The sequence below is a fragment of the Cynara cardunculus genome, assembly GCF_001531365.2.
Source record: "Cynara cardunculus var. scolymus isolate 2C chromosome LG 13, CcrdV1, whole genome shotgun sequence".
NCBI lineage: Eukaryota > Viridiplantae > Streptophyta > Magnoliopsida > Asterales > Asteraceae > Cynara > Cynara cardunculus.
The window spans coordinates 18,568,757-18,582,640 of NC_037540.1; the positions used below are offsets into that span (position 1 = coordinate 18,568,757).

The 13,884-nt window shown below is 36.9% G+C and overlaps 1 protein-coding gene and 1 non-coding gene across 2 annotated transcripts; one reads left to right on the forward strand and one right to left on the reverse strand.

Moving 5' to 3' along the window:
* Window positions 1-481: 481 nt before the first annotated feature.
* On the reverse strand, window positions 482-1,975 carry LOC112524855. The gene is made up of 2 exons (XM_025134802.1): window positions 996-1,975; window positions 482-890 (listed from the first exon to the last, which is right to left on the reverse strand). The coding sequence occupies exons 1-2, from the start codon at window positions 1,973-1,975 to the stop codon at window positions 482-484; spliced, it is 1,389 nt and encodes a 462-aa protein (XP_024990570.1).
* Window positions 1,976-2,225: 250 nt separating this feature from the next.
* LOC112526233 lies at window positions 2,226-2,332 on the forward strand. The gene has a single exon (XR_003070558.1). It is a non-coding gene; the product is annotated as a small nucleolar RNA R71 (small nucleolar RNA).
* The last annotated feature ends 11,552 nt before the right edge of the window (window positions 2,333-13,884 follow it).

A 13,884-nucleotide genomic window follows, 5' to 3' on the forward strand; every position in this document is an offset into this window, starting at 1 on the left:
TTCAACATGAAATGAGTGTAAGGCTTCCAATCAGTCTCAGGCATTCCAAGGAAAGTCATGATCTCAACCAAATATGCCTTAGAGGTCGTGTGCAAAAGTGCATCATTCTCATAATCTATGTGAGGTGAGAGTTGTTTCAATTCTAAGTCAAGTGGTGATACTATAGATGGGGTGAAGTCTTTCTGCTCACCATTTTCCAACAGCTCAGATGCTACATCATTCACTGGGACAACATCATTTCCTATTTCCTCAACATCTTCTTATATTTCCTCATCACACTCTTCTTCTAACTTAAGGTTCTTCTGAATTCCTTCTTCAAAGCACATCTCTTCTATCTCAGATATTTTTGAACACTCTTTCAAGTAATTAGGGTACTTTAGAGAGTTGAAGACATTAAATGTGACTTTTTGGTCCTGAAGTCTCATAGTCAACTCTCCTTTCTGGACATCTATCAAAGTTCTTCCGGTGGCTAGGAATGGTCTCAATAAATGATAGGAATGTCCTTATCAGCCTCAAAGTCTAGAATGATAAAGTCTGCCGGAAATATGAACTTATCAACTTGGACCAACACATCCACAATCTTTCCCTTAGGGTATGCTATGGATTTGTTTGCCAATTGGAGTGTAACCGTGGTAGGTCTAGCTTCACCTATGCATAAGGTATTGAAAACGGATAAAGGCATGAGGTTGATACTAGCACCTAAGTCACACAAAGCTTTCCCAATCTCTTTTCCACCTATAGAACAAGGAATAGTGAAACTTCCCGGGTCTTTAAGTTTAGGAGGTATCTTGTTGGTCAGAAGTGCACTACATCCTTCAGTAAGAGCTACGGTTTCATACTCAGTCAGCTTCTTCTTCTTACTTAAGATGTCCTTGAGAAACTTAGCATAACTAGGCATTTGCTCGATTGCCTCAACAAGTGGTATGTTGATGTGCAATTCTTTGAACACATCCAAGAACTTCTTAAAATGCAGTTCCTCTTTTTGATTCCTCAACCTTTGGGGGTAAGGAACATAAGGAGGGACTGGTTTGATCACATTCTTGCTTGGATGAGTTGAGCAAGATGGGTCTTGAATGCCTTGGGTCTTTTTGGTGCACTTTGGAGGTTCAGATGGAATTTTAGCATCAAGTTTAGGGGTCTCCAAAATCTCAGTCTCTTTTGACTTTTTTAAAGCATCCTCAGGGAAGAGTAAAGGATAGTCTAATCTAGGGGGGACAGAAGTGGTGGTCTCAGATGCTTGCTTCTCTAAAGGTTGGACCGGTCTTTCTTTGGCAAGGACCAATGTTGTAGCATCAGTTTTTGACAAACTTGGTGCACTAGCTTTTTGCACCTTTTCAGTCAACTCCTTCCCACTCCTAAGGGTCACCGCTTTCACATGTTCCTTTCCTAAGGCTCTCGGGACTTCTGTGTTACTAGGTAAAGTACGAAAGACTCTATTGGTCTGATTGAGTGCAAGTTGACTGACTTGGGTTTCCAGATTTCTGATAGCCGCACTTTGCTGATTAAAAAGAGATAGATTTTGAGAGTTTTGTTGGGTTATCAAAGCTTGATTTTGAGCTTGAGCATGCGCAAATAACCCCTTTATCATTGCTTCCAAAGAAGATGATAAATCAGCCTGTGGAGGTGGCTTGTTTTGAAAAGGTGGTTGGGAATTCTGAAAACTTTGTTGGTGAGAGTTAGAACTGTTTCCATGATGTTGTGGTTGGAAATTAGAAGTTCCTTGTTGCTTAGGTGCGGGTGGATTTAAACATGGATTGTTCCAAGAAAAATTTGGGTGTTGTTTCCAACTTGCATTGTAATTGTTGGTATAGGGACCAGATCCATTATGAACAAAGTTTATGGATTCAGAATTATGAGGACAATGTTCATACGAGTGTTTCCCACCACAACACACACATTGCACAGAGAGGACTGTTGGAACAGGTGTATTAGCAGCTTGCTGCACTCCCTGACCAGAAGTTAGATTTTTTACCATGTTGGTCATGGAGGTGAGCTGAGCTGTTAATGCAGTATATGCATCTACATCATGTATCCCCGCAGTCTTTTTCTATGACTGAGCGCGTGGGTCGGCCCAATGTCCATTGTTTTCCAAAATCTTTTCTAGGATTTCATATCCTTCATTATAGGTCATAGCTGTAAAGGCTCCGCCCGCAGTCGCATCGAGCATTTGTTTTGCCATGGGATTTAACCCATTGTAAAACATCTCGAGTTGAATACAATATGGAATGCCATGGTGTGGGCATTTCCTCAACAACTCTTTGAACCTTTCCCACGCGTCAGGAACAGCCTCATCGTCCATTTGTTTGAAAAGACAAATCTCATTTCTGGACTTAGCGTTCCTCGTCGGTGGGAAATATTTTTGCAAAAAAAATTCCGCCATGTTACTCCATGACGGCACAGAACCCGGAGTTAACGAGTTAAACCACGCTTTTGCCCGATCCCTTAATAAAAATGGAAATAAAGTGAGTCTGAGAGCGTCATTTGACACTCCCGGGATCAGGAAGGCATCAATGATTTTCATAAAAGATTTTAAGTGCGAATGTGGGTCCTCCGAAGGTAATCCGACAAATTAGCCATTTGTTTGCAACATGTGAAACATTATCGGTTTTAGTTCGAAATGGAGAGTGGTCATATGTGATCTAACTATCCCGGAACTTAATTGTTCAAAATCCGGAATAGCATAATCCATGATCCTCCCATTTTTGGAATTTGCCAAATTAATAATGTTCGGAGTTTGTGCTCTTTGGTGCTTATTAGGTTCCGATTCTGTGTCCAAATTATTATCATTACCATTATGTGGATATCCTTGTTGAAAGTTCGGGAATGGTGGAATTGGTTCAAAACCCGGCGGTTGGTTTTTCAAATGCAGTATTTCCGGAATAATTGGGGGAGGTAACGCCTTATTTGAAGGGAGTAGAGCAAAAAATGCTCTTTGAGCCCTCCTCCGATGGTAAAACGTTCTCTCAATATCGGGATCAAATTAGAAAAATTCCCCGTGTTGTGACCGTGGCATACACCACTTTTAAAAACGGTTCCGATGGTACTAGAAAAATCAAATCTTTTAATTTACTCAAAATACAACTTTAGCGAAGCAATCCCCGACAATGGCGCCAAAAACTTGGTCGGTTATATTTTACACCTTTAGACTAATGAAATTAGGCCACAAAGCAAGTATAYAATACGGCCCAACGTCGTCTTTCCAAGTAATAAAGTGGTACAAGTACCGGATTATCGTCCACAGAGATTGTAGCCAAAGTTAGATTAGAGTCCAATGAAAGAGATGATTTCAGATGACGATTTTGAAAACTTTTGTTTGATTTTAAGGTAATCCAAAACAGAATACATAATATATAAAAGAAGCAAGGGTGTAAGACTTAAGGTGCGACCCAAACACAAATTCCAGCAGCCAATGCAATAGGAATGCTACAGCAAGCAGTGTTTCGAAACTAAATTCCATCATCTATTTGAAGGCATTCCTCTCGGACTTCACCATTGCACTATCCTATAGCTTTCCACCCATATCTCTATGTGGTGTCCGAACCGGGGATAGTGACAAGATGGTGTTTTCAAAATATATGGATAAACAAATCTCTTTGTTAAAAATCACTCTCTCAAGTCGATTCCCATATCATTCGAGTTGGCGTGTTCTTGATAGTTCATCTCTGAATCTATCACACTTTGACACTTTTGAAGAGCGACCAACCCATCGGGAGTTAAGTTTTGAAAAACATAAATGACAAGTCTCCTTGTCGGCAACTTTCTCAAGTCTACCTCTTATGTCATCCAAGTTGACGTGCTTATTGATGGCTTATCTCTAAGTCCATCGCACTTTAACACTTTCAAGTGATCAACCCGTCAAGAAGTGTGCTTGGTTTAATAAAAACTCGAATGAAACAATGAAACGTCGTTTACGAAACACTTAGCTACTTTCGTTTGGTTTGAAAATCTCACTTTTCCGTCTTACACCCAAGCTATAAAAGCTTAGCTACTCATAACGGAAAGTAAAAAAATAAATGACGGAAAATAAAGACATAAACGTAAATTGCGTAAAGTAAATAGCGAGAAAATAAATGACGGAAATGTAAATGACGAGAAAATAAATAACGGGAATGTAAATGACGAGAAAATAAAAGACGAGAATGTAAATGACGGAAAATAAAAGACGAGAATGTAAATGAAGAAAAAGATGAAGAACTTCAAGAGCTTAATTAAAACCACCATTGGAGAGGGTTTACAATACTAGCAAATGGAATGGATGAAAGTAGGAGTAATGGATGCTTTAGAAGGCACCCCAAGCTTTCTTTTTATACTCAAAATGGGTCACTAAAAGACAAAAAGACAAATCTTGGAGGCTAAGCTTCCTAAAACTAGTTACAAAGTACAATTAAAGGAACTAGAAAGTACATATTCCTAACAAGACTTTTAATCTCAGATTCCAGCAATTTCCAGCTGTCTTCCATGAATACAAAAAGGCAAYGTCTTAATCATTAAGCCCTCCAAAAAGTTGCGCATGTATCAGATCGATGYTGCTCCAATGTTGTAGCATCTGCTGGTTTCACAAAAACTCTCTATTAKCTTCATCCAARCATAYCAAYAAGTCAASCACAATATTTAGCTTCATAATAACAAATGTATAAAGAAATAAATAAAAATGACTCAAAGKGGGAATGAAAAGAAATTATTATAACTAGAAAGACGTAAAAAGAGTGCTTTATGTGTTAAATTCTCAACACATATCAACTATCAAGAGCTTTATCACACAACACACTTATCTGGATGTAGTTCTTACCATACAACAAATTCACTGGATAGCAAGATTAACAAGGATATTCGCATACAAATTCAACTTTCATCGGATACAAATCTCACCGGATAGCAAGCCTATCGATCAAAAAATACAAGTACAATTACAATATGAATTGAGCGACGAATTAACCTAGTCGGACAATACTATCAAATCACAAAATACTCAGATTCAATGTCCGATGAGTACTTCTTATCGCTTGATGAACAAATTCAATGAGCGATGAGCAAGAAATCTTACAAAGATATCCAGAAATCAATCAAATTCGCTCAAATTTGAGTCAAATTGAATGTAATATACACGATTTGCTCGAAATTCAATCACAAAAACCAATTCAGCAACTAATTCAAGTAGATATCGATCAAATTCACTCAAATTGCTAAGAAGATGAAGAACAGACTCAAGATACGAAAATCACAGAAATCCAAAATTGAATCAATGAATCGATTCAGTTATGAAAATTGTTTAACCAAAAAGTTTTCAATCTTGATTTCGCACACAATTCAATGTAATACAATGATCAAACAGCAAATATTCGATGAAATTAGTAGAAAGATGAAGAAGATGTTCAAGAACACTCAAGAACACTAAGAACAATCCAAATTTCCAGTCTAATTTTCCAGTTTCTCGGCAAATTCAATCTAAATTGCTGCAGTTTGCTCTGATACCTATTATAATTCCCAGATTCTTCAATCAGATTATCACTTTAGCAAAATAGAAAAGATGAATAGTTAGAGAAAATCTTAGACAAAAGTAATTGTATTAATCTTTCAAGAATGATTACAAATGAGAATCCTTACACTAATTACAATTAAGAAAACTATTTATACCTACAACTACTATGACAAAATTAACAAAGAAGAAACACTTGAATACAACAATAAAGCACAAGCTTAAATCCAACAAACTCTCTTTGTTCTGCATGTGAAATGGGAAAGATTACAAGAACTTCACATAAAGAAAAATCTGCTTCTTCTTGTAAATATCCTCTTAGGATGATTCACATGGATCTATGTGGACCAATGCATACTCAATCGCTAGGAGGCAAAAAGTACATCTTGGTGATGGTCGACGAGTATTCCAGATACACGTGGCTGGAGTTTCTAAGATCCAAGTCTAATGCTGGAGTTAATTATCGTATTTATCAAGCGTATTCAAGTTCTTCTATAACTTCCAGTTCAAAAGCTTCGAAGTGACAATGACACTGAGTTTACTAATGAGACCCTTCAAAGTTTTCTTCAAACTGTTGGAATTTCTCATAATTTTTCTACTGTTTGAACTCCGCAAAAAAATGGAGTTGTTGAAAGAATAAACCGGACTTTAGTCGAGGTTGCTCGTACTATGTTGTCTTACTTTGGTCTACCCCTGTATTTGTGGGCTGAAGCTGTATCTACCGCCTGCTTCACGCAAAATAGAACGATCATCATCAAACACTTTCATAAATCTGCTTATGAGTTGATAAATAATTAAAAGGCTAACGTTAAATTATTTCTTGTTTTTGGCTGCAGATGCTTTGTGCTTAATGATCGAGACAATCTCGGGAAATTCGATAAAAAGGCAAAAGAAGGCAACTTCATTGGTTATTTTTTAAAGTCTAAAGCCTTCCGAGTCTACATCAAACAATCAAAGATTGTCATTGAAAGCATCAATGCCAGATTGGATGAATCTTCGACTCTAAACAACTCAGTTCAGGTCTCAATCTACAACAGTTAGCTTATACACAAACTAGTGTAGAACCTATAACAAACAAGACATTGAATTCTGATTCTTTTGTTAAGTCAAATTTAGATTCATTGTTTAAAGACGCATTTGATATAACTTGGGATATTCTTGAAGATTATAAAATATTTGATCTACCCAAGATGAATGAACCAGTGGTCCCGATTCCACAAATTACTGAACTTTCTGGACCATCTGAAGCTGGTTGTTCAACATCAAATGTTGTTCAACATCAAATGTTGTTTAACCTGAATCTGTTGAAGCTACTAAATCCGAGTCTGTTCAAGCGGAGGCACAGACTCAACCAGAGATTGTTCAATCTGTTGATCAATCTGAGTCTTCTATACCTGCTGAGGAAGCTGAAAGTTCTGAGATTCAAGCTAAAGTAGAATCTGATATACGAGCTGAAATTAAAACTGAAATTCAAGTTGTAACTGATGAGTATGATGATCAGAACAACTTAACTGATTTTCAAACCCTACCTTGTACTCACAAGTGGACAAAAGATCATCCCCCTACTCAAATAATTGGTAATGTAAATGATAGAGTGAAAACACGACTTGCTACTGCTAACGAGTGTCTTTTCGTGAACTTCCTCAGCACTATAGAGCCAAAGAAGCCATCTGAAGCATTGCAAGATCTTGATTGGATTAATGCCATGCAAGATGAACTTCGAGAATTTGAAAGAAACCAAGTTTGGAGACTCGTACCGAGGCCAAAAGACAAATCTATCATTGGTACAAAATGGGTCTTAAATTGTTTGAATACCTCGTTCATTAGACCTTGAAAGGCAATCAGAGCGTTGACTAACCCGAAGGCATCATCAAGAACTCGTAATGTCCTTGGTGTGTGCGAAATGTCTTCTTTTGAATGTCCTCTACCCGCATCCAAATCTAGTGATATCCGAACTTCATATCTAGTTTTGAAAATACTCGAGCCCCTTGTATTCATCCAACAATTCATTTATTACAAGTATTCGAAACTTATTCATCACCATACATTTATTTAAGGCTCTGTAATCTACACAAAACCTCCACCTCCCATCTTTTCTTCACAAGCAACACCGAACTCGAGAATGGGCTAGAGATATACTGTATTACCCTTGTTTTTAGCATATCTTTCACGAGAGCTTCAATTTCATCCTTCTTGTAGTGAGGGTACTGGTATGTACCTATGTACATCAACATGGTTTAAAGATAGGACTTGATCTTCAATAGTGAGATCTAAGGTAGGAATGGGGAAGGATGAGTCCCTATGTATTACATATCCTACTTGGAAAACCATGGTAATACGAGTAGGGTGTTACCCGCTTAGGGAGAACATCAATTTTTCCTTATCAGGCTTATAGATGGCTCTTGGAACTAGTGGTTAACCATTTCTACGTGAGATCGTCGTACACAGGATCCCCTCATAGCGTGAATGATACACCATTTACAGAGAATGTAACATCCATGTTTTTGGAAAATTTAATTTTCATGGGTTTAATATGTTATATGATGAAAAATGGACGTGTTACCAAGTTTAGGTGCATTTTGTCATTTAAGCAAAGTTAGGTGGTCAGAGTATAATAAACCGAAGCTGCTTATATTTTGAGCATAAAAACCCCTAAACCTCTTACATCTCATCTTTTAGGTCAATTAAAGAGTTCAAAGGGGAGAGAAATCCATTTTTTTCAAGAGTAGATTGTGTTAAGATCCAAGAAAGAAAAAGTTGGTGTTGGTGGATCGAGTAGCGATGCATTGACCCATGCCCAAGCCTATTAGTAAGATATATATATTCTAGAAGGGGTAGTTATGGTATTTTTCCTCCTAGAGTCTGGTATGTCTGTTAATAAATAGGCATATATAAAAAATTGTCAATCATTTTGTTTAGGAGAGACTAGCCTCTCCAATGCTAGATGTTCCCAGTTTACTTTCCATTTAATCACACAACCGATTACTTCTTTCCTTTGATGATGTTGTTAATCAACTGAGAGGTTGGTTCATAAGATATTGGTATCAGATCATCGATTCCTGATTAGCCATGGCTTTCGAATCTAAGACCCATAAAATGGACTTGGTAGTGAAAGAGATAACAGGGTTGCGTGAGATCATATTCAACTTTTAGCAGTTTTTGCATCAACAATTTAGTAACTTGATAGTGTTGCTTAACCAGAAACAAGAAGAGAGGAGAGCAAAGAATCATTGTTTTTGTTCAACTTTTCGAGAGAAGAGGTATGTAACACTATATCCCAAATAGTCCTCTACACTCCTCCATCAAAACCAGGCAGTTTCCCACAATTGAAGATCAAATCTAAAGGTTCTATCGAGACCAAACCAGGTATCCACTTCCATAACTAGTCAAACAAGAAAGCCCTCCACAGTTACAAATCAAATATGGTGGTTCCACCTTCAACGATGAGAGGGTTTCTCATGGAAAAGTCCTTGATCTCAACCACAAAAATCTCATGATCATAGCAACAATTGGAAATGGAGGAGAAGAAAAAGAAAAGAATAGAAAAAAGAGAGAAAGAATCATTGATAGAGTGGAAGGCAAAAATTGATAAATGAAGAAAGGGCACGAGAATCCATTTTCGACAACGGGGACTTTAATATCACACAGAAATTTTCGGTCCACAATCAGGGATCGGGAAAGTTAGGGTCGCTTCCAGGTCTAGATATAGATCTAGATCTGCTAGATATACATCCCCCATCACCTCCAAAGGAATCAGTTACAATCTCAAATTCGATTAAGAGAAGTGTGGTGAATGGAACGGATTTAGCAATCTGATATTCATCTATTGCAAGAAATCCATCATTAAAGAACCAATGGGTTCAAACCAGCCCACCAATGGCCTGCAAGGTGGCCCAAAGTAGCCTAAGTCCAGTTGATTGGAAACATCGACTGCTCTTGAGCAACACTTCTCACCTCGATCTACCACATGTCATTCATGTGATTCTCGATCAACAAGTCAACATCCGAATTCTGTTCAATGTTGAGTTTGAAAGGTTAATGATTAGACAAGCTCCAATGCTACTTATTGAAGAATCTAATGGCTTTATTCATTATGATGTTTTATGTTTTTTTAGAAACCGTTGCATGTGGTTGATTAAGGAATGCCTCTTCAACAAGGTTGTCAAATTTTCTTTTGGTGGTAAACATTGGTGGGATTGATTTAAAGGTTTTTGTCAGGTTTAATGATGGTGCAAATTTACGGCTTATGTCTTGTCATTATTTTTGAGAGTTTGTGTAGAGGAGAGTCTGTATTAGAGATATGTAATAAGGTTCAGACAAGTGTAGCCAACGATTATCACAATGCCAATTTGGCAATTTCGTAAGCAGAAGCTACAATTCTTGAGTTGGCTCATCAAATTTAGGGAATCAACCTACATTAGAAGCCCATTCCTATGGTTTATTTGATGTGTCTATTCCATTGCACCAGCCTCTTCATAAAATTACCATGGAAGGGAAAAAGGTTTTGAGTTGAAAATTGCTGAGTGTAAAGAGCGAGTTGACAATTCTCCTTACAAGGCGGTCAACAAAGATACAATTCTTGTTATGACTTGGAATGATGGGCAGATACAAGATTCATTGGCAGAATTGGAGCTAATTTGGATTGTGTGTAATCGGCCTCGTACATCTAATGATTCTCAAAGCTAAAATATTGGTGTTGCCATGATATCGTGAAATACACTCGGACAAGCTCTCTGATGTTTGCTAGCATTTTGAAGATTTTGGAATCAAATTTGGTGTCACCGGCGTCTACCGGTGAATCAACGGTGTTTTATGTGAAGATGAAAAAAGTTTGTTGTGGGTATTTAACAAAGTTTAAGGGAACGGATGAGCAAAAGGAGGAAATATAGTCTACTCTGAATCCATTCAAACATGCTCTAGACAACGATTTCCCAAGTTCTCGGGCACATAAGCATGAGGTCTTAAATGCTGAAATACTATCATTACTTGTGGAGAAAGTGACAATTTGGGGTTAGACTATTTTAGACATAGTTACACATCCTGCCAAGCATTTTCAAATAGACATTATTCGTGGGGTTGAAGGATGCATAGTTGTTGGTCTCAGACAAGTTGAAATAGGAACTAAATCATCAAAGATAACAAAATATACGACATAGAGAATACATACACCAATGGTAGTATGCAATTCACAAGGCAAACTATTGAAAAGTTGTGGAACACAAGTTGCAGAACCATTAAGAGCAATTGCAATAGGTGTTTCCCTCGAAGATACTCGACATCCTACTCTACATTATGATACAATTTGGCAAGAGGTTGAAGCACAAGTCATTGAAGTTTTTAGACGATCAACAAAAGTGATGGATGGAACCGGGAATCAAGAACTACGTACAAGACTTGAGGCAGATGAATCAGAGGCAGATGAATCAAAATGGAAATAATTGAAATCCAACATACCAATATTGGGAAAGGAAGTTGCATCAACAGTGGCTGTAGTGGAGGCTCAACAGCAAAAGATGATGCTACAAAAACTTATTTCTATAATCAGATTAGAGCAGGCTTACCAAATTACAAAACTACCCATCAATTTAACACCCTCAAATCTCGAAAGAGCGACTAATTTAAAATTCTCATTAATACAACAAATATTCCCTTTTCTATTAATCAATACTCGAATTACCTCGAATAACAAATTTAAAATTATTACCAACATAAGATAGCCAAAGCCTTACATAAAAACTAAGTTAAAGACGAGTATTACTATAACCCAATAACTGTCGCTATCTCCAAATTTGGAAGATGTCAACGATAAACAATTATATTTCTTGTGCAACTATCTAGCACTCATCTCGTCACGGTGTCGCTAGTGTCATTTCTCCACGGACTTGATGCACATGCTGACAAAGGGAAAATGTTAGGCTTGATGCCTAGTGAGTTCAAGCAGAACCAAAAGACTGCTGATTTAAATCATAATTTCGCAAATGAAATATATTTACCATAAAATCAACATTTTCTGAGATCCACCATTTTTCTTGATGAAAACCCATAAATCAAAATACTCAATTACACAACCGAAATCCAATACTCACACGACCAAGAATAAAGGTATAAAACATTAAAATTTACTCAAGTCTTATATACAATTACCCATGCTTACCCTTGGAAGGGCATAAAAATACGAAGATGATGGGGGAGACACAATTACCATTGATCGTGATGAAACACATAAGTAAGCCATAAATCAATATTATATAAGCATCACTAACGAATAATCAATCATTAAGATCAACCCTCCGGCTTTTAGAGTTTAATGAACTGACAAGCTCAACTAATACAAGTTTCTTGTTTGTGGAGTTCCCAACATCAACCATATAGGCCCTTACCTTGAGATCTCAAAGATTATAGTTAAGCTAATTCACTGAGAAATTACACTATATGGTTATCGGCCGATGCCCGACTTTAAGAATCCACACCTTGTCGCCTATTAAGACCCAGTGCCTATTTTCAAACTACAATAAGCTAGAAATTACATTATATAGTCATTGGTCGATGCCCGACTCCAAGAGTCCACACCTTATTGCCTATTGAGACTCAATGCCTATTTCAAGCAACAACATGGGGATGAACTTCCAAATCAAAGTCGACTAATATGCCTATGAATCCATTGCATTACAGTCTAAAATTACACGATGCCAATTAAAAGACTGGCTCACCCAAAGTGTGTAATATATCAAATAAATATGTCATAACTGCATGTAACTCTAAAGGTTCGACATAGAACAACATAAACCAGACAAATGTCCCCAAGATTCATTTGAGCAAAAACCGAGCCAAAAGCTCAATAATATAACTAACTACTTAATAAAAGTCATCAAAAGGAATAAAACACATTTAGCCAATGTTTATGCAAACATATATTCCAAAGACATGATTGACTAAAAAACCCCTCATTGTAGAGACAAACCATTTTCCAAATGAAATTATAATCTTATACTTCTAAAATGTCTCATGACAATAACATGCAATCTCCAAACGGTTTATAAAACCAAATATACCAAAATGCATTAATTTAAAAAATCTCCTTTTGTACAATAAATCACCAAAGGTATACATTCTTGAATTTTATTTAATAAAATACCCAAAACCCCAAATACAATTATTTCACACGATTTGTTAGCCCAAACTTACCAAATATGAAAACTTCATCAAATACTAATCACATTCGATAAATATCAAGTAAAACACACAAATACTTCAAAATGCACATTTTGGCATGTACATAGTTTTCTATAAAGTAACTTGAATTCACTTTGCTAGATTTAAGTTAAATCTAGGTTCACCCCAATCTTGAGCTTCCATTATGAAGACTTTAGAGCCACAAACATCCATCACAAGATACTATATCTTGGTCATAAAGCGACCTAAAATATACCAAGAGTAACTCTCAAAATCATATTTATAACAAAACCCTAGATATAATGCAAAACTCCCAAAATCTTACCTTTTTAAGAACATGAAGATCCCAACACAAAATCTTGGTTAGATTTTTTCCAAAGATGGTCCTCAAGCTTCTAATTTTAGTCCCAAGGTTACTAAAATCGAACTTGAGGAGAAGGGGGGTGCGGAGAATAAAGAAGAAGGAGGGAGGTTGCAAGTGAGAAAAACTCGGCTAGAACATGTATAAACAAATAAAAGCACGAGCTTCCTGTCGGGCGGCTTAGGTCTTCTGGTCCCAAGATCGCTCGATCCCTTTCTCCTCATGTCCCTTCCACTAGGGTGAATTTCTGCCCACGCCTCACCAAGCCAGGCACCTTTACATGCGCCATAAGGTGCCTCGAATGTGTCCCTAGCCACCGAGTGCATTTTCTTGAGCTACATAAAAGGGTGGAACAAACAGTGGGATATGCGACCTTTCCCGCGGCTTTAGCCACGTGGAAAGTCGTTAGAGGCATTGAAACCCCAAAATTCCACTAAGATTTGGTCCTAAAATCACCAAATGGACATAGGGTCTTAATTGAAATATTAAACCACCAATAACTTGCCATTACGTGAAAACCAATAAAATCCAAAAAATTCTATCTTGAAAAGAGAACATGAAGAATTACGGGTGTTACACGTGACACATATATAAATGGTATATCTATAAAAATGACACATCTCCTTTTCTTTCTCTCCGGTTTAAGAAGATAAAAGATTGTTCATTTACATTTCTTCCCTTTCTTTTCATTAATTCTTTCTTTTGTTTTCCTTTCTAGTATTTTCTCTCACTTTCGTTATGTTCTTTTCCTCCCAAATTTAAGAGCAGAATTTTAAGGTTTACATCTCTCTCTCTCTCTCTCTCTCTATATATATATATATATATATATATATATATATATATACTAGATTCAATCCCGTGTATTACACGGGGT

Coding starts and splice junctions, on each gene's coding strand:
- LOC112524855 (XM_025134802.1), bottom strand. CDS start 1,975: ATGGTAAAAAATCTAACTTCTGGTCAGGGAGTGCAGCAAGCTGCTAAT. Junction 891..995: donor TATGTTCCTTACCCCCAAAG/GTTGAGGAATCA, acceptor GCAAATGCCTAG/TTATGCTAAGTTTCTCAAGG.